Source organism: Arvicanthis niloticus, chromosome 19 (assembly GCF_011762505.2).
Source record: "Arvicanthis niloticus isolate mArvNil1 chromosome 19, mArvNil1.pat.X, whole genome shotgun sequence".
Classification (NCBI taxonomy): Eukaryota; Metazoa; Chordata; class Mammalia; order Rodentia; family Muridae; genus Arvicanthis; species Arvicanthis niloticus.
Window position 1 is genome coordinate 5127319 of NC_047676.1, and position 20216 is coordinate 5147534.

The following is a 20216-nucleotide window of genomic DNA, read 5'->3' on the forward strand; positions in this document are numbered from 1 at the left end:
CACGAGAAAACAGTGCGGGCGCGCACCGCTGTCTCCCCCCAGCGGCCGTGCGTGTGTCGCCGCAGGAACCCGGCGGCGGGGGTGGCACGGTGCAGTCAAGCCCGCGGCTCCGCCCCGCGCTCCCCCTCCCGGCCGGCAGTGCCGCCCCCTCCGCGCCGGGCTCGGCTCAGACGGAGCAGCCGCCTCTGCAATGTCAGCAGCCGCAGCGGCGGCGGCGACGAGAGCGGCAGTGGCCCGGGCCCCGCGGTAGCCGCCAGCGCAGCACGGCCCGGCAGGCGCACAGCGCGACTCCGCGGCCACCTCGCCGCCTCCGGGACGCCGCGAGCGGTTGTGCGCGCCGCGGTGCAGCTCACAGACTCGGGGCCAGCCGGTCTGCGGCCGCGCACAAAGGACCACGGACACCCGGCGTCCGGGGACTGCGCCCAGGAACCGGTTAGGGACAGCGGCTACGCCGTGTCTCCACGCCTCCCCTTCGCAGGCTACCGGAGCCCTTGCCGGAGAAGAGCCGTCATATGACAGCGGCGACACGGCGGCCAGCGAGCGCTGGTGCTGCCCGCTCCGCTTTGCCACGGCCGCCGGTTCCTAAGGTGGCCCTCGCCGCGCCCCACTGAGCGGTCGCCTGCCTCCCCCCACACGCCCCGTGCATCCCAGCTATCCGGCTCGGGGATCAGGAACCCCGGGGAGCCCCTCGCCAGAGCCGAGCCTAAGATGGCCACGCTGCTCCGTAAAATCGGGCTCATTCGCCTGCACAACCGGGACACCGAGGACCCCAAGCACCACCACAACCACCGCGGCGGAGGCGGCGGCCAGCAGAGCGCATCGCTGCGCGGCAAAGGTGGTGGTAAGAGCGGCGGCCACAAGCAGCAGCAGCAACAGCAGCACCCGGGGGGTTCTGGCGACGCCAGCCCGGGGCCCGGCAAGGGCAAGAGTAAGCGCGCGGCGGAGCTGGCCGCGCGCGACAAGCAGCCGCAGCCAGCCGCGGGGGCGGCGGGGGCGGCGGGCGCCGGGGGCCCCCGGGAGCGGGCGGCGGGCGCCAGGGCGGGGCCGGGCCCCGCGGTGGCCGCGGCGGCGGCGGGCGGCAGCCTGGTGCCCGCGGCGCGCCAGCAGCACTGCACACAGGTGCGCAGCCGGCGGCTCATGAAGGAGCTCCAGGACATCGCGCGCCTCAGCGACCGCTTCATCTCGGTGGAGCTGGTAAACGAGAACCTCTTCGACTGGAACGTGAAGCTGCACCAGGTGGACAAGGACTCGGTGCTGTGGCAGGACATGAAGGAGACCAACACGGAGTTCATCCTGCTCAACCTCACCTTCCCCGACAACTTCCCCTTCTCGCCGCCCTTCATGCGGGTGCTCAGCCCGCGACTGGAGAACGGCTACGTGCTGGACGGAGGCGCCATCTGCATGGAGCTGCTCACGCCGCGCGGCTGGTCCAGCGCCTACACGGTGGAGGCCGTCATGCGCCAGTTTGCTGCCAGCCTGGTCAAGGGCCAGGTAAGGCGGCGGGGCCAGGAGCAGGGGGCTGGGTTGGGTGTGGGTTCGAGGCTAGGCCTGAGATGGAAAGCGATGTTTGATCCCTTTAGGCTCAGGTGAGAACTGGTCCAGCTCATTCTGAACTGAGCCTGCTGGGGACGCTTCGCCCACCTCCTCCGCTTCTTTTCCTAAAGGATTTCTTCCTATCTGTTTCTGGATCTGGTCTCTGACACTGATCCTAATTGAACCGCGGGGCTCTCTGGTTTGTCCGTTCTCTTGCTTTCTGCTTTCTGCTTCCTGCTCCCAAGTCCTCCCTCCCTTCTTCCTTTCGGGTTAACCTTCACTCCCTCTTCCTCCTTCCCCTCTGACTGTCCTTCTTCCCTCCCACCCCTCTCCTACCCCTCCGTTTCCCCTCCCACCTTCCTAAGTCTCCCATACTTTTTCTGCCCTACCCCACCTCTCGCCTCCAGTCTGCTTAGGTGGTCTCTAGTCAATGTAATTGTCACGAAGGTGTGAACTTTTCCTGAAGCCCAGAATCTAAGTGTCCAGCCTAGAACATCATACTCAGGTACACACGTGAGCGCGCGCGCGTGCACACACACACACACAGAGAGAGAGAGAGAGAGAGAGAGAGAGAGAGAGAGAGAGAGAGAGAGAGAGAGAGCAGGGTTGGGGGAGGATGTTCTTCAAACCTCTCAGGTAGGCTTGTTTAGACCGAGCCAGCCGCCTGCTGCTAAGCTCTCTCCCCTGTTCCCTCCTACCAGCGGCCATCCTGGTAAAGGTGAAAGTTCTCCTGGAAGACTCTATGCAGGCAGGAGTCTGTTAAGTCCTTCCTAGTGGTTACATCCAGGAAAGCTGTTGTAGCTAAGCCCCCTTCCCAGCCTAGTACTTGCCCCTCAAGAAACATCTCTGGGACAGACGGTGAGAAGCTGTGTCTTTCAGACCTTGCTGCTTTTCTTTGCGTCCGGTGTTCCCCCTACTGCGGGGGTGGAGGGGTGGGGGCGGGGGCGGAGGGAGTTTCAAAGCTAAAGATTCAACCAAGCACCGACAGGAGTGCTGAGCAGGTCACCTGAGCCTTCTCACTTACTGCACCACAGGGCTTCTTCACAGACAAGCAGCCCCCAAACTTACAGGGGAAAATGGATTTTCTGACATTCACCTCCTACCCGGCTGCAGGGAAGGAAGGGCAAGATGGTTTTGTTCTCTCGTGCGATATGCTGTTGGCCATATTCAAATCTGCGGTGGGCATTTCCTAAAGTTGATCCTTTTATCGTTTTTACCAAATCCCATTGCTATCTGGCACTGGGGTCTTCAATATTTACAGAGGATTCTCGTTTTCTTTAACACCCCCCCCCCCACACACACACACACAATGACCTCCACGCTGGCTTTCTACAGACTTGCTTATCAGAAGCAATCATTTCTTCCCAGTGCCTGCCTCTGCCCCTTTCACGGCAGGGTACACCACACTCATCAGATACAGCTCATTCTGCCCATTTCTTTCAAGGCCGAACCCTGGGATTAAAAAAAAAGAAAAGAAAAGAAAAAGAAAAGAAGAAAAAGCAAAAAAAGGTCACTGCATCCTGAGCCATCAGGAGCCCCGTCTAGAGCAGGTGCTAGAACAGAGTAGGCTTATGCTCTGACAGCCAGTTTCTTCCATCCTACAGTGAAACACTGGCGGAAATACTGTGTGTGTGTGTGTGTGTGTGTGTGTGTGTGTGTGTGTGTGTGTGTGTGTATCTGAGCGTGTGCCACTGAGAGAGGGGTCCTAGGCTTCCTTTCCAATGGGGCTTATCTGACTGCACTGGGAGGCTGGTCCTCGGAAATAGCCATGTTCATGTGATTTTCGGTCAGTTCTTCACAGAGAAGATGACTTGGAGGCTGGGAAGCGAGAACTGGTATTTGCCCCACAGAGTCTATAGCATTGTGGATGTGGGTGATATTTTATTCTCCAGCATGCATGCTGAGCTCCAGGGAAATAATGGTTTTAAATGAGGAAGCGGGGTTTGTAAAGAGAAATGTCATGATAAATAGTTTTTACCGTTTTTACTTAATGCTGTGAATGATCACATCCCTTGGTGCCCAGCTTCTTCCAGGACTTGCTGTGTGTACATGTTCTCTCTCTCTGTAACCGAAACTGAGAGTCACTGCAGATGAGAGGATTTCTCACTGAAAACAGCAACATTTTCTCCGTTAATTTGATGAGCAAGGAGTCCCCATTCCCTCCACCTAGCAGGTCACATTGTACTGTCTGACGGATGTGCTACTTTTAAAAATGATGGCCAAGACTTGGTACTTTTTAAAACAGCAATTTACTTTCTCTGTGTTTCCTACCCCCTGGTTTCAACGTACAGTTCTCCGCATGAAACAGTCAAGTGCAGTGAAAGAGTTGAAGAGGTGAATACTCATTAAAGTTTTAGGGACCTGGGTATGACAGAATGGCAGCATCTCTAGTTACCTGGGGACTGTGGCGTGTTGTTCGTCCCTTTGCAGATTCATGACCCACAGGCCAGCCACTCCACATGTGGCAGTGACTGAGTTATTTTCATAGTTAGTAGTAATGTGCTTTGAACCCATCCAAATACCTAATTAGTTATTCAAAGCAAGCAGGGCTGCTACGCCCTGTGATTACCTTAAAGGGCCATTATACTTTGTGACTGTCCTATGTGTTTGCATCTCATTTTAGGGCTCATCTTTTTAAGCTGCCGTTAGAAAAAGTTTGTTTGTCCCTTTTATAGCAGAAAACACTCAGTTAGCTTCCTGAACTGGAGGCAATACCCTCAAGTGTCTTCAGAAAGAATTCACTACAGCTTTAAGGGTCTAACATGTAACATCCCCAGAATACGTTTATCTATGATGTCTATAAAGTCAAAAGCTCAGGTTTGTCCCCTAGCTGAAAAATTCAGGAATTTCATGAGGTTTTGCTGGGCTGAATGTGTGCGGTCATGTTACCAGAGTGGCTTTCATGTTGCATTGTGGATGATTCTAAATTGAATGAATACATTTGTCTCTCATATGCTACATTCTGGATATAAAGAGACAAAAGCCTTTTACCTCTTTATGACTAACTCAAAGGATTCTAAAAAGAGACACCCTTCTCCCCACCCCCACCCCCAAGATTGTGTGGACATGGAGCTGAAGGCAATCCTCTTGCATCAGCCTCCTGACCGTTGGGGTTACAGGTGTGTTCCTAAACACTCAGGAAGACTGGGTTTTGGCAATACATGGTTCTGTACTGTTGGATGAACAGTTTCTGGACCTTTGAAATAAGCCAGAGCAAATGTTAAGAGCTTTGGGAGAAGCTTTTTCCTCCTCTGCCACACACGGAACCTTAAGAACACAGTTCAGAGTTCCAGTGTGACAATGTTGCCATTGAAAAGCTTTCAGAGTTTGGTCTTCAAGCTGGAGGAACTGCTGAGGCAGCCCAGAGCTGTACTAGCCGCCATCACAAGCAGGAAACTCCATGTTCTGAGATTACTGAGAACAACCCCTGCAAGCCTAGACCACCTGACTCCAAGAGTCAGGAGAAAGGCCTGTCACAGAGGCTCACAGGCTCAGCAGTGTCTCCAAGAAGGGGCGGACAGCCCACCTACAGCTGCAAATAAAAGGCACTTGATTATGACCTAACTCAGGGTTCTCCTCAGACACTGGCACACCTCCTGAGTGTCCCCATTTAATTAATTAGCAATGATCGTCATCAGAGAACCAGATGGCCTGTGAATGACAGTTCCTCTCCCTTCCTTGTCCCCTCAGAACAGGAGTGACAACAACAGCTAGCATTTTCTGTTTCCAGTGCCACAGTATGGTCCAGCCAAGCATAGAAGACACCAAGCCTTCCTGGGGTGGATTCTTTCTGAGACCACCACACAGGTGTGGAAACAACCACTCCTTGGGGTCCGTCTCTACTTCGGGTTCTCATAACATCTCATAAGAGGTCAGACTCATGAGCCAAAGGTGTGAAAGGCAGTCTCAGGTAGGCTGCCTGAGTTCCTTGATGCTCCAGGTAGTGAGACTTTATTTATCATCTACATGACCATCACCACCACCCACAGAGAAGCAGCAGCAGCCAGCTTCCTGCAAACGGTTTGCAGGCCCTCAGGACCAAACCATCCTTGAGTCTTAGTGTTTGGATAACAGTTGATCAGCAACTGCAAGAGTGCCACATTTCTAAGATCTTGTTGATAAGGTGAGCTGGCAGGAGTCTCTGCTTGTGTGATACCCAAGTGGCTCTGTGCAGCCCAGCTGGGGCCAGTAAGATGGCTTAGCCCAGGGGTCACACCAGAGCTTGCAGTGCACAGCCAGGCCTGTGCAGCCATCTTAAACATACGTGGTGTTCCATCAGCTCTTTGAGAATGTGTATGTGCCCACAGTGTATTTTGATCACACTCACCTCTCACTTGTCTCCCTAACTCCTACCAGATCCACACCCCACACTCCTATCTCTCACAACTTCATGTCCAGCAACTTACTGTCTGATATCCTGCTCATATACTTAGGGATATAGGTTCATCAATGCCTGCCTGAATGACTTACCAGAGGCCAGACCTTAAAGAAAATGACTCTCCCTTCTTGCAGAAGCTATGAGCTGCCAGTATCTTCTCAACTAGGTGTGGGAGCTCATGACACCCCCACCCCCATTGCTGGGATGTCTACTGGTTTGATTTGGTACAGGTCTTTCAAAGGCGACTGTGGCTGCTATGAGATTATGAGTGCAGGAGTCCTGTCCTGCCCAAAAGACATGGTTTTGATCTAGTCCTCCCTGACCTCTGGGGCGCTTTCTCTCTTTCTCCTTCTTTGGTGGTTGAGTGGGCACACGGATGTCATTTACTCTGCACATTGACCGGTTGTCCGTTTTTATCCTAAATGCCCTCTGCCCAACCTTTTGGCACTTTAATACCATGTTTCTATCTATCTATCTACAATATTCGCTCAAGAATAGCAATACGTGCACACGCGTGCACAAACACACACACACACACACACACACACACATATATATATTTTTATTTGGTGGTTGAGTGGGCACACGGATGTCATTTACTCTGCACATTGACCGGTTGTCCGTTTTCATCCTAAATGCCCTCTGCCCAACCTTTTGGCACTTTAATACCATGTTTCTATCTATCTATCTACAATATTCGCTCAAGAATAGCAATACGTGCATGCACGCGCACAAACACACACACACACACACACACACACATACATATATATATTTTAAAGATATATATATATATATATATATATATATATATATATATATCTTTAAAGATATATAAAGTGTGAAGTTTTGGGTCATATCGTGACTGTCCTGGAGTGTGTGTGACCCCTAGACCTCAGGTTGGACACACCACCCTTTGGCACCACTGTGGAGTACCTAGGTCCCCATGGACACACAGAATCACAACTCTTACCTTCCTTAGACATTCTTTCCTTGGCTCTCCCTCCAAAGCAGTGAACCAAGCAACATCATGTGCTTATGGCTACACAAATACACACCACTGTAAAGACCGACCAGGACCATCAGCCTGTGGACTGCTCAACCCTACGGAGTCTAAGCATTCTAACATCGGATGTCCAAAGCTCTGTTGGTTTGCAAGAGCTCTCGTCTGGAGGTGCTGGTGTCTGCCATGGCAGACCTCCATTCTCTCACAGATCTGAAAGCTAGATGACAACGATCAAAAATGCAATAGAGCCTGCTTCCCCTGAGACCTCTGTCTTGTAGATGGCATCGTCCCTCTTGGCTCTCACACCGTTGTTCCTCCGTGTGTGCCTCTGTTCTGGCTCCGTATGACGATATTAGCCCTATTGCATTAGGGCCTATCCTGAGGACCCCACTTTATCTTGATAACCTCTTAAAGGCCCTGCCTGCAGATAAGGTCGTGTTCCCAGGTTTGGAGTGTGTGGGTTCCACATTTAAACAGGGGTGAGGGAGACACACCCATAGCCAACCCATATGAAAATTTGTTAACCAGCTCAGCATCTTAGTCCCAGAGAGCTTGCTGCTGGTTTGTCAAGCATCATGTGCCAGGCTGTAGAGACACAGGATGGTAAATTTTGCCTGCAGTACCAAGCAGAGAAATGCTAGTTCACTCCACGGGAAGTCAGGGAGCCTACATCCTGAATAATGTCAGGTAGGGTCAGGGTACCAAGTGTCTGATTCACCCCCAAGAGACAAGAGTTTTTAAGCTTGTGAGTCACTGTGTTGTTTTGTCCCGGGCTGCATGGAAGGGACAGAGATAATTACCAGTGACGATGACTCTGCAGCTTTAAGTATTGATATGCCTGACTATTTGGAGAAAAAAAAAATAGCTACTTGTTCTCCTATCAAGTAGGGCAGGCAGGAGGACACCGATGGGACTTTGCAGCCTAAAATTAGCCTTGTGCCAATCCCAGTGCTCCGCCCCCAGCACCTAGCACAGTTAATAATAGGAGGTACCGCCTCTTCTGCCTTGGGAGTCCAGAGAATTGGAGATGGCTACAGCAGATGCTAGTGAGTATTTGCTTACCTTTCTGATTTAACTGAAAGGGGGGATTTTTTCTGTTTGAAGAGACAGTGTGTAGGTACCACTGTGTGATGGAATAACAAGTTGAAATCTGACAGTAAGATGGCCTAAGACTCCAGCATCCTCTCCACATCTCCTCTTTAATCCCCAGGAATGATTCTCCTGGACCCAAGTTTAGAGGTAGAAGCACCTTAGTACCCTACCATGTTGGGGACAAATACGGAACCAGCCATAGTGACCTTCACTTGCCTTGGTGTTTGCATTTTTGTAATTGCTTGAAGAAGTGCATATTCATAGAGTATTCACAGACCTGGCAATGGTCAATTCCCCAGATGAACACTGGGACCTAGGTGTGAAGAGTCTCCTGCTGCTCTAAGTGACATTTTCAAAGAAAACATCCAAATTAAGGTAGCCAAGCCTTGACGGGAAGCCTGCTTATTCCTCTGCCGTGTTTTTGTTGCTATGAAGCTGAAAGGTGAAAATTTCCAACAGCCCACCAAGAACTGTAATGACAGCTGTGCTTCCAGCAGGGGCCATCTTTTCCTGGTGAGTGGCTAAGATGACCTGATATTTCCTCATTGCCATCCGGTGATGGGCTATGGTTTGATTGATTAGCTAGTTACTCCTTATCCCCCACATCAGTTGGTCAGCACCCACTTGCTAAGGGTCTACCATGATTTGTAATGACATCATTATTGCCTCTCCTGTGTATCTTTTTCCTACTCTGTGAGTTATCCCTAGTTCTCTTCATGATGATGCATTAATCCTGTAAATCTCAAAGAAATCCTGTGAGTGGGGACACCGGGGTACCAGACTGAGGAAGCCAAGGAGGAAGGAGATTTGGGAACATCCAGGAGGAAAGGCTCACAGATGAGGGTTAGTGAGGCTGTGAAATCGAGAGAGGAGCTAGTAAGGTGTGCCCTTCCTCAAGCAGCAAGGGGACACATACATGGTGGGAGTCATCATGTGTATTCCCCCAGGCTCCAATCTCCCCACATCCTTCACTCCCACACACACCTACCATTTCCATCATGGTGTCTCTTTTGCTCAGACTATGCATTATAAACTTTTGTGAGACACTCCTTTCCTCTGTGTCCTCCTAGAAGACTGTATGGTGACAATTGTATTTTCCTTGTCTTCACGGTGTCCATCTGTCTGAACAGATGCCCCACACCCTCCACTTACCCAACTGCAGTATAGCCTAATAATGAAGATGTGCATTGGGTGCCTCTGTTGTCAGTGAAAGAGGACTGTGGTTAGGCAAATTCAATGGTAGCCATCCTGGGTCCTGGTTGCTTTGAGCGTCCAATCCCTGAGACCTGATGGTCTATTGCTCTGCTCTTTAGAAGCCAGAGACTTAATGGCTCTGACTTCTCTAATTAGAGGCTCTCTGTGGATGTTAACTCCCAGCTCCCTGCTACTGGCAGCTACCATGAACCTCAGCCTGAGGGTTCACTAAGCAGTGAGCAGTTGCAGCAGACAGTGGCAAGAAACAGCAAGGGATGGTTTCAGGTCTTACAGGCACAGTGTGGGCCTCAGATGCTGGACACTCAGTGGTATGTATGGTAGAAATGTGACAGCTCTGAGGTCTACGATGCCGGGATGCTCAGCCCTCGACAGTAACTACTGCAGCTTTCAGACCCAGGGTGCCTGCGACCTCTAGCTCTTTGGTATCTTCCAGGAAACAAGTCCTGCATTTTCTCATCTTCACCCCTCTGTCATCTCTGCTCCCTGTACTTCTGCCCCAGAACGTCACTCAGATGCATCCACTGTTCTCTCAATACTGTTATGACTGTGGCCAGAACCACTACACCTTCCTTTCTTCATGTTAACAGTTTAGCCCACTGGACTAATGACAAAGATCAAACATAGGCAAGGGAAGGCTGCTGAGAAATGCCTTTCATTGTCCAGATGTTGGTTGTCCAGATGTTACACAGGAGGCTTCTCCTAGCTGACTCAAGAGTGAGGAAGCAGCCTACACTGATAACCAGAAAGGGAATTTGGTACAGCCACCTGCCAATCATAGTCCTGGATGCAAATGAAAGGTTACATTAGCCCCAGTCACTGTGGCCCCTCATGCAAATCAACGACTATACCAGCTACTGGCCTCCCTCCTGGGCCACTGGGCGAAGTGCTGCACCTCTAACCTAAGCAAAAATAGACTGCAGGGTCATCTAGAGCTCCCCGCAGCTTGTGATAGCAAAAAGCATGGTGGGAGATGTTTTTGAAACAATCTGGCAGAAAGCAAATGTGACTGCCGTGTAGCTTCCTCATTGTGTGAGGACCATCCGCAAGGACAGTCCGGCTGGCTGCTTGGCTGATCGTCCTTGGCTTACCGCATCTGCATCTGGGGCATGGGATACTAAGTATCTAGCAGCTGTCAATCACAGAGGTAAATGGTCCCACTTTACTTTATTTAAAGGAAAAACAAACAGTAGGAAGAATGCTGGCAGTAAAGACTCCTCACTAACATTAATGATGTTTTGAGAGTATTTAACTGTGCTCTGACTACCTGACGCCCACACAGTTACCCCAGGAAGCATGGGGTCGCTCTAATTGGTCCCACTTTCTATGAGCTAGATGTTTGCTGGTCTTTCCCGTGGATTGTTTCATTAAATCCTGGCAGCAGCCTCTGAGGTAGGCACTGATTTTATTCATACTTCACGGAGGAGGAAATGGGGGTGGGGGGGGATCTCCGATGAGTTCACATATGCCAGAGGCAAAGGGAGAGAGGGTCAGGGCTGAGCCACACCATCAAATGCTCCTGGGCCACAGCCATCCATTCTAGTGGGCAGCAAGAGGCACCTAACTAAATGCCATACAAAGCTGGTCTGTTCACCATGGGTGACTGTGGGTGGTATAGCAGCCTTCATAGAGTGGCCGTGTTGCTTCCGCTCTCAGGACTGAATCATAAGGGGACAGGCAGTGTGTCCATCAAATCGCAGCCACAGCTGTGAGGTAGAAGCAAAGCCCACATCGCACAGAACTTGTTGCATCTATTGTGAGCACGGTAAACATGCTTTAATTCTTTGAAACTGTAAGAGAAAGATAATTATCACCGTTTTATTTCTTCTCTGTACAAAAGAGAAAGGCATTTTAAAGGTTCTGAAAATAACTCGAGAATGGAGTGCTTTCTAAAGATAATTACCACATTCGTAAAATCGGTAAGATTGGAGAAATTACTACTTTAAATATAATTTCTGTAAAATAAATACCAATTCCCCGTCACAATATTTGGCAAGCATTTCCCCTCACCCTCCCCCCCCCAGAGAAACTGTTAGATTTGGTTTTTTTGATGAGGGAGATAAGAAAATTTCTATTATTATACTGATTAGACCACACTTCAAGTTAAAATGTGCCCTGCCCATTAAGGAATAGCAGAGAAAAAAAATCACCAGATAAATGCCGTTAGGGGTGTTTCTAATTTTAATATTGAAAATCAGATTTTCCAAAATTCAGAATATAGAGTGACAAATTTTCCTTTTTTATGGCCGTGGTAAATAATGGCTTTGGGGGTGGTATCTGGAGCTTCTGGGAACACAGCTGCTAGAACCCTGATTCTGCCCTCCTAACACCCAGGCTGACTTCTGAGAGTCAGGAGTCACATGATGTGACTTCCTGAGAGAAGGTAGCCGGAAATTGGGTGTAATTGTATTAAATATATATTGATTGATGCAAGAATTCATTGGTTTGGGGTCCTGGGAGGTTAATGGCATACCTTGTTAACACGCCTTCCTGGCAAAGGGGAAATAAAGATCTTGCAGGAGAAACTTACCAAGAATGGAGTTTGTTACCAGTTTACAGGAATTGTAGGTGATCGGACATTATAAGCCAATGAAACATCACTTTTTGTAAGTCATCAGAGTATCTCTTTAAAAATACTATTTTCTATTCCCTTCCTGGAAAGATACACAGAATAGTATTGTTTTTTGTTGTTGTTTTGTTTTGTTGGTTTGCTTTTTATTTCTTGGTTTTTGTGCATGGTGGAGGGGTGCATACATTGCAGGGAGAGGCAGAAGACAATCTCAGGTGTCACTCTTCAGTGTTCATTCAAACAGAAATAAAAACAAAGCAAAACAAAGCAAGCAGTCTCTCTTCACCAGCTTGGAACTCACCAAATAGTCACCAGATAGGCTAGAGTGTCTGGCAAAGGGCCTCTGGGGAGTTGCCTGTCTCTTGCTCCCCAGTGCTAGGGTCTAGGGCTCCAACTTGGGTCCTTGATATCGCAAGGCAAGCACAGTGGCAGCTACTCTACCTCCTCTTGTAATTGGAAGCCCTTCCTTCAGGTCATGCCTGCAAGTGTCCGAGAACTTGTGGTGTAAGTGCCCAACACCCCTTCCCATCTCCACCCCCACCTCACCCCTGACCCCTGTCTTCTTGTCCTTCCTCTCCCTTGAGGTTGGCCTGGAGGAGGCAGAGGGCAAAAAGGAGGTTTCTGGCCCATGGTAGCAAGCTCATGTTCTCCAGGGACAGCACCTGCATTCTACATACAGGAGAGATGTCCTGCGAGCAAACAGGATACCAGGGGCTTCTGACCACAACCCTGTGCTCGGTGCTCTCTGACCATCTTTATGATGGGTGTTATACAGCATGACAGTCGGAGAAAATGTTTCTAACTGTATCAACCCATAAAATCACATAAGACTTTAAGGACATTAATAAATAAAAATAACCTGATAACGAGCAAGCCTGAACTCTACTGAATTGAATTAAGGTGATGATTCTATTAGTAATTTTCTTTTAAAAGGATGCTGCCATCAGCCTTTTCATTAACAGGAGAGATGGAGGTTTCCTGGTTATTCCTGAGGATCAGGCAAGGAGAGACAGAGATCCCTGGAACCTCTCCCCCCAGCACATGAGCCCCTGCAAGGTCACCCTCACAGAAGACTACCTTTAGAAGCACAGAATAAAATGCATGAGCAAACTGTCATGGTTGGCTACAGTCACTACATTTGTAACAGGATGAGCTGAGCTATGAGGTTAGACAGCACTCCGCTAGAACACTCTCAGGGCTGAGCGGCACGGCCATCGGTCCCCAGGTCTCACAGCCATGTTTACAAATGTGGGCTACCATGTGACTTTTTTTAAAACGTGAAGTGTAGCCATATATCTTTCTCAACCTACTTTAATAAGGGTTCAACCTCCCCTCGAGCCCACCACCCACCAGAGGTGGTGGAAAAGAAGGGTTATTAGGATACCAGGGAAGTGGACCTATCTAGAAATAGTTCTCTGGGGGCGATTCCAATCTTCATTATTCTCAGTCCAGACCACTAGCAAACACCAAACATGAATCAACAGCTGCAACTCAATCCAGTCGGCAGATGCCACACACAAATCAGCAAGGGCAGGTCAATCCAGAAGAAACCGCAAGGTTCTCCAATCAGCCAGAGTCAGCGGAAGTGGCAAGATGTTCTTTAGTGAGTTTATGTCTATGAGGTCACCTCAAGCAAAGCTCAGCAATGCAGTGGAAGGTGAACTAATACATGCACGTCATCAGCGAAGACTAGCGAGCGAGGCAGAGCAAAGCGAGCCGATGCCTGAGCTCCCAGTGTCTGTGGAGTCAGATTTATATTCGTTGTATGCATCCTTTCCTATGTCTGCAAAATATCTTCTCACCCGTGTGCGCCGGCAAAACATCATTTGACGTAACTGGCTTTCCAAAGAAACCAGAAGTTTCCGCTTCAGTGGAGTTCTGTTTTCGCTTGTTCTGTTGTTTGCATCGGGATCTCACTCTTAGTACAAGCTAGCCTGGAACTCATTATGTAAACCAGGCTGGCATGAAGCTCATGGCAATCCTCCTGTCTCAATCTGACAAGGGCTGGGATTTCTATTGATGATGAAGTCATGCTGTTGTTATTGTGGTTTAATTCAAGCAAGTTAGTGAAGGTAACTAAGCTTTCTCCCATCCAGAGTGACAGCCACTGGGAGCCCTTGGTTCACACAAGAAAAGGGCATTGCTATGAGATGGTGGTAGTCTTGGGAATGTTCTTAAAGCTTATTGTCCAGTTCATAACCAGAACGTTGGGAGAGAGGTTTAAGAACCACACCTATTTTGTTTTGTTTCTGTCATGTTATTGTTAGGTGGAGTTAACCTAAAACCCTAGATCTGTTGGTAGACGCAGGCTCCGATCACATTATTCCTCTGGACCACACTTTAGCTCTGGTTTAAGGTGTCTTGCCTAAAGATGAAAACCACTCATCCCACTGCACAAGGGTAGCCCACACTCAGTGCCAATGGTGGACATGGTAATGAGTAAGTGGAAATGCCAAATAGCTGGCCCTTCTCTGGTGGACTAGAACTTGCTAAAATACAATAATCATCACAGGCCCAGCTATGCATTTGCAAGCCACACTCACTATGCAAAGGGATCTGCTGTCGTTATCAGTGTCTCCTGGTCACACTGACATCAAGTTGACTCAAATTTTCCACACTTAGCTCCAACTCAATCAGAAGGAGCACCCGATAACCCCCCTTTTGCTCTGGAACCACTGTAGCCTCCCAGGATGGGCCCTTGTCATCACGGTCTTTGTGGGCTTCACCTCATCAAAGCATCGTGCACAGTGAGACACTGACATCTGACAGCTGAGGCATGCGGGCCTCTAGTTATTGCCCAGCCACCTCCCCCAGCACTGTACTAATTAAACTTTGCTTTCTGTTGGAAGTTGGAAGTTCACACCTTTATAACTCTACTCAACTCCAGTCTCCTAAGAAGACCCACTCAGTGGTAGAACTATTTTCAGTAGGATTAAGAAGTGTGGCCTTCTTAGAGGAGGTGTGTTACTAGGTGTGTACTTGGAGGTTTCAAAAGCTCAAGTCATTCCAGTTAGGTTGTGCTGCGTGCTTTGTTCTTTCTCTATGTCTCTGTCTCTGTCTCTGTCTCTGTCTCTCTCTCTCTCTCTCTAACTTGTGGATAAGATGTAAGCTCTCAGCTAATGCTTCAGCCCCTTGCCTTCCTGGGGCCATGTTCTCCCTACCATAATAGTCATGGACTCACCCTTTGAAACTGTAACCAAGTCCCCAATTAAATGCTTTCTTTTGTAAGTTGCCTTCTTCATGGTGTCTCTTCACAGTAATATAACAGTAACTAAGACAATCAGTATCTAACTACAAAACACACCTACAGCCCAGTGCCCTCTAACCCAAAAGTGGGAGGAAGGGATGTTGGTATAAGAAACAAGAAGCCAGCAGTCATGTGAACCAAGGCATGTTCACTGTTTTCAAGGGTTCCTAGTAGTGACATGACTGAACCATGATCTACTAGGGACACCCCAAGGCTTTGACTCACTCACCTTTCTGTTTAACACAAATTCCAAGGGTATCATCATATAAGACTTGCCAAAGGCCCAAGACTAACAGACCTCTAATTAGAGAAAAATCTACCCAACCTACAGACAGAACAAGTGAGCCCATCAGAGGATTCAGGAAGTACAAGACCACCCAACCCTCACCCAGCTGCACCCAGGGCAGAACAAGCCCTTCTACAGTTATGAGACAGTGGGTCTGAATCTGATGGGAATGCCCAAACTTCACCATTAAGTTAAGACTCCCAGCAATGCTGAGGGATAGTCATTGTGGGGAAATGAATAAAACACCCAGCTATGAAATATACTGTGAGAGACTATTTTGTAAAAGTTGAGTCTCAGTAAGGACGACACGAGTTGGTGTCAACTGGTCCTGTAAGTCAAGAGGAGTGGAACAGAACAAAGAGGGGCACATGGCCATCTTGTCTTCGGGAAGCACGTGTCTGTACGTTATGCAGTGTTTGCCATTTAACTTTTCCTTTGCATGTTGTTCTTTCTCCATAATTATTATAATTGGTGCAATCTTCATTTTGTACCCGGTCTTAATTTCTTCACCTCCCTTCAGTTCCTTTTATTTTTCGGTCTCCTGCTGTTCTTTTAAGCGAGTAAGTCATAACATTCGGGGATAAAAATGTTTCGGAAAACACTGCAGAATATTTGGGAAGGTCTTACTTTGAAATTGGGTGAGTAAACCCTTTACACTTTAGCAAGCTGCGTTTTAAACATGGCATGCATGTAAGGGAGGGAGATTATGAGTTTGGGGAACAGAAATTACTGGACACCAACGAGCCACATGAGTAGGTATGGAGGTACTGTGTCATCAGAACAGACATGGGGGGGTGCGCAGGGCCTGTGACACGTGACACACTCCTCATTGGCCCATGGTAGGCTGGTGCAAATTTATGATGGAATTTTATACCGGAGTTTCATCCTAAAACATTCCTAGAACTTTTACAGACAGATGCCTTGAGTCACACACTAAGCAAAGTTAGGAAAATAGGTCTCGTGATCAAGGACACACACAAGCCCAGATCTCGGTGACGTGTGCTAAGCTCGGAAAGGCTTAGCGCCATCTCCCTAACCTATGAAGATTCTTTTTATTGTGCAGTACTGAGTTTTGCATATGAACAACAAATCCCACCTTGGACAAAATCCCAAGTACAAGGTGATGAGATGCAGTGTCTAGACAAAGAGAACCGAGAAACAACAACGCGTGTTGCTTTCCTAGGACACCACACACAGCTGCTGGGTGTTGGGAGCCGACTTTTAGTAGAAAGCGGCTATCAGCTTTGCAGCCATCTAGAGCCATATTATACCCTGATGTGAAACTTGTTTTTCAACAGCCTACAACAGCTGAAGCACACTCTGATATCCCACAATTTTTTTTTTCTGTTTAGTGCCCCCAGCTGTAAGGCGCATGTGGTATCCAAGCCTGCAAGGCGTGCGGTGCATGTGCTATCCACGCTATAGACGCCTGTAAGGCTTACGTCATATCTACACCTGCGAGGCACGTGGCAAAAGCCTATAAATACCCCAGATTTCCCTTCAATAGGAGAGACAAAAGAGAATACGGGAAACAATGAGAGAGACAATAAAGGAGAGAGAGACACACAATAAAGGAGAGGAAGCTTCAATAAACTAGACTTGAGACTTGATCAGACCCTCTGTCTTGTCTCCATTCTTCATGTCGCTTGCCCCACACTGTCTCTCGCTACACCCGGACCTGCGGAACAGAGCGGCCGTTACAGTTTGGCCGCCCAACGTGGGGCGCCTGGGTGCTTCTCCACTTGGCTGTTTAACATTCTGGGGCCTCGTTAGACGAGGCTGCTTCCCTGGTGTGATGGAGGGTGCTCATTCATTCCTGGATGCATTCCCCAGTTAGAGAAGGCCTTAGATAGCCTGTGGAGGTCACGAAGAGGACAAGATAACTGTTGCTTTTGCAGTGCCCTGCCTGGATCTCAGAGTCTGGGATGCATGTCAGGAGAGGCTATCTTAGTCCTGGAGACTTTTCACTGGTTGTACCACAAATGTCCCAGGCAGCTCAGGTGCAAAGCTAGACACATTAATGACCTTTTGACAATAAATTCATTCTGATTTGAGGGGCCAATTATTTTTAGTCTTTCACTGAAAGGCATTCAGAACTCTTAAGGGCCAGTGGTCCTGCTGCCCAGAGAAAAGCTGTAGCTTGGGGAGATAAAGACTATCACCCTTTCATAGGACCTGTGAAGCCTCATCACAAGAATCAGGACACTTTTTAAGTGTAACTACTAATTTTTATTTCATAGAGTCTCCAAATTTCAGAGCTGAGGGGGAAATGTCGGTAATAACGAACTGGTGTCTGCATGAGAGAAAACCTTTCAGTCTCAGAGCAGGAAGTCAGGAGGAGAGGCAAAGGCGGTTGTCACCAAGTCATTTGCACCAGGTTCCCGTGCTTCTCGAGTTTGATTAGCACCTTCTGGTCACTAGGGATCTCTATACCGAGCTAGGACAGACTCCTTGTCCCCCTTGCTTGCCCACCCTGAGAATGTTCCCGTGGGCCCAAATGTGGACAACACACAGAGGGGCACACGCATCTCTTAGTCTTAGCGAACCTTCACTTTCCCGTTCCCACTTCCAAACATCAGAGCAGGAGTGTGCCAGAGGTCTTCATCAGGGCCCAGTGGTCTGTGTGGGACACATTTTGCTTGTTACTAAGTGCATATGAACAGGTCACAGGTCTCTTTCCAAACCCTAATGTCAAAGCCCCCTGTTGTGTCCCACTGTCCACCCAGGATACCTCACTGTCCACCCAGGCTACCTCACTGTCCACCCAGGCTACCTCACCGTCCACCCAGGCTACCTCACTATCCACCCAGGCTACCTCACTGTCTTTCTTTCCATGAAGCCTGCCCCCTTCTTCCCTTCCAGGCTCCCTCTGAGTGTTTCTCTTCCATCTCCAGAACATCTTTTTGAAGTTTCCCATGCATTCCCACACCCTGGGTGAAATAGGCTCTTAGGAGGTCTGCATGGAGCTACCCACAAGCCATTGCACATGATGTCTGTGGAAGCAACACTGCCCAGCCATCTGTGTTCAGATTTCATTCTTATTCCTCAGACATAGAGGAATTCATGAAAATATCCCCCAGAAGAAGGCTGGCAGGGTCATGGGACTCCTTGGATGAGCCCAGACCTTGCACCTAGAGGACACTCAGTAGATGTCACCAAATGAAGCAGAGCAGGTGCCCTTGGGGTACAGCAAGATTATGATTCATTAGAGAAAGCTGGAGGGTGCTGAGTGCCTGGTAATTGCAGTGTCGGGAGAGTGGACATTTTTAGCAACAAAGCCAAACTCCATGCAAGGACATTCTGTAGTTGACACCAAGGACAGAGCAGTTTCCCTCCTGGAACCATGAGCGCTCTGTGAGACTGGAAATTTCTGCCTTTTCCTCCATATCACATGCACCAGCCACAGTGCTTTGGTGAATGTAAATCAGCGCTGTGGGGTTTGTTTGTGACCGGTAGCCTTTGAAGTGTTATTTCGCAGGGTGCCTGGACACTACAGACAGACTGCTCACTGTCCTGCGCCTGCCAGACAGCCACACGCTGGATGGTTTTTATTTAGGGAGAAATTCAGCGTGACATTTAGTAATGCTTGAAGATCTCTGCACTCGTCTTTTGTTTGTTCCTTGAATTATATGATTTTACTTGCCTGGTTATAGTCAGTCTGAGAACAATTAGTGGTCTGTAGCTTTATCAAACCGGTTGGGGCAAACACTGAACAACCCTGAGTGGAACCCCAGACCACTGCGACACGTGTCAGAGAAAACATCTGTTTATTAGTCTACATGATGTATGTCTGTTCTTACCACACTCAAAAGGAGAGACGTGTGTTAGAGTATTCCCAATGTCACCAACATCTACCGCCAGGGGCCAGGAACAGACTAGGACCACTTTTCCTTCTGACTCCCAGCAGAGACTGACAAAATCCCTGCCTGCCGGACCCACATTCTTCTTCTACATTCTTCTCATTTGACAAAACTCCTGCCTCTTGACTCCTTGCAGATTTGGACTCTGCAAGAACGAGAGTCCATTTAAGTCCACAGAACGTAGCACAGCTGCCAGAGGCCTAGCTGCGTCTCCTGGATGATCCATCTAGCTCAGCTGCCCAAACGACACTAGGCATGTTTCCATACTTGGCTGCCAAGGCTGGCCAGCCCCAGACCTCTAGGAGATTCTCCATATACCTCACAAGTCATAACCGGTCAAGAGAGCTAAGGCTTGGTTCTGTGTGTGCATACACACACCTATGTATGTATGCAAATGTGTGTAAATACGGGTGTATGTATATAAGGCATTTGTAAAGTTAAAATGAATGTTTAAAATACATAAATTTTTATTCAAATAGAATGCACATAAACATTTATATCTTAACTTCAGGGTGTTATCCCCAGTGTTCGCAATATGGCAATCTAAATGACCTTTAGATTTTCTTTCTTCCTCTAAACGCACCTAACCCTAAAAAGTAATTAAATCACAAATGGCATAAATGGATTTTGTCTGCTGCTACTAACTTTGGCCATGAACCCTCATGGTGGTAACAGTTTAATTAAGAGATAGATAGCCCCCCCAGTTCTGTTCCTCCAGGATGCTTTATGGAGGAACATAAAGCTGAAATGGACCCCTGTCTTGGTCTAGAGCAAACCAGGCATAATAGCAGAGGCCTTTAATCTTCACATTTGGGTGGCAGAGACAGGCAGATTTCTGTGAGTTTCTGCCAGCCAGGGCTACATAGCAAGATATTGTATTTGAAATTAATTAATTAATTAATTAATTAAATTTAAAATTGTGCAGACTTTGAGGAAGCAGATGCTAAGGGGCTTTCCTGCTATCTCCATTCAGTGTGTGCACCAGAAATGAATATGGGACTTCTCCAGAGATTCAGAATTACCCAGAAGACAT

The 20216-nt window shown here is 48.5% G+C and overlaps 1 protein-coding gene across 1 annotated transcript in view; it reads left to right on the plus strand.

Moving 5' to 3' along the window:
* The first annotated feature begins 538 nt into the window (after positions 1-538).
* Ube2ql1 (ubiquitin conjugating enzyme E2 QL1) overlaps positions 539-20216 on the plus strand; it is a 38629-nt gene continuing 18951 nt past the window's right edge. Inside the window, exon 1 of the mRNA XM_034523697.2 lies at positions 539-1491. Coding sequence (XP_034379588.1) covers positions 709-1491 — 783 coding nt within the window. The 5' untranslated portion in view covers positions 539-708. The remainder of the gene's footprint in view (positions 1492-20216) is intronic.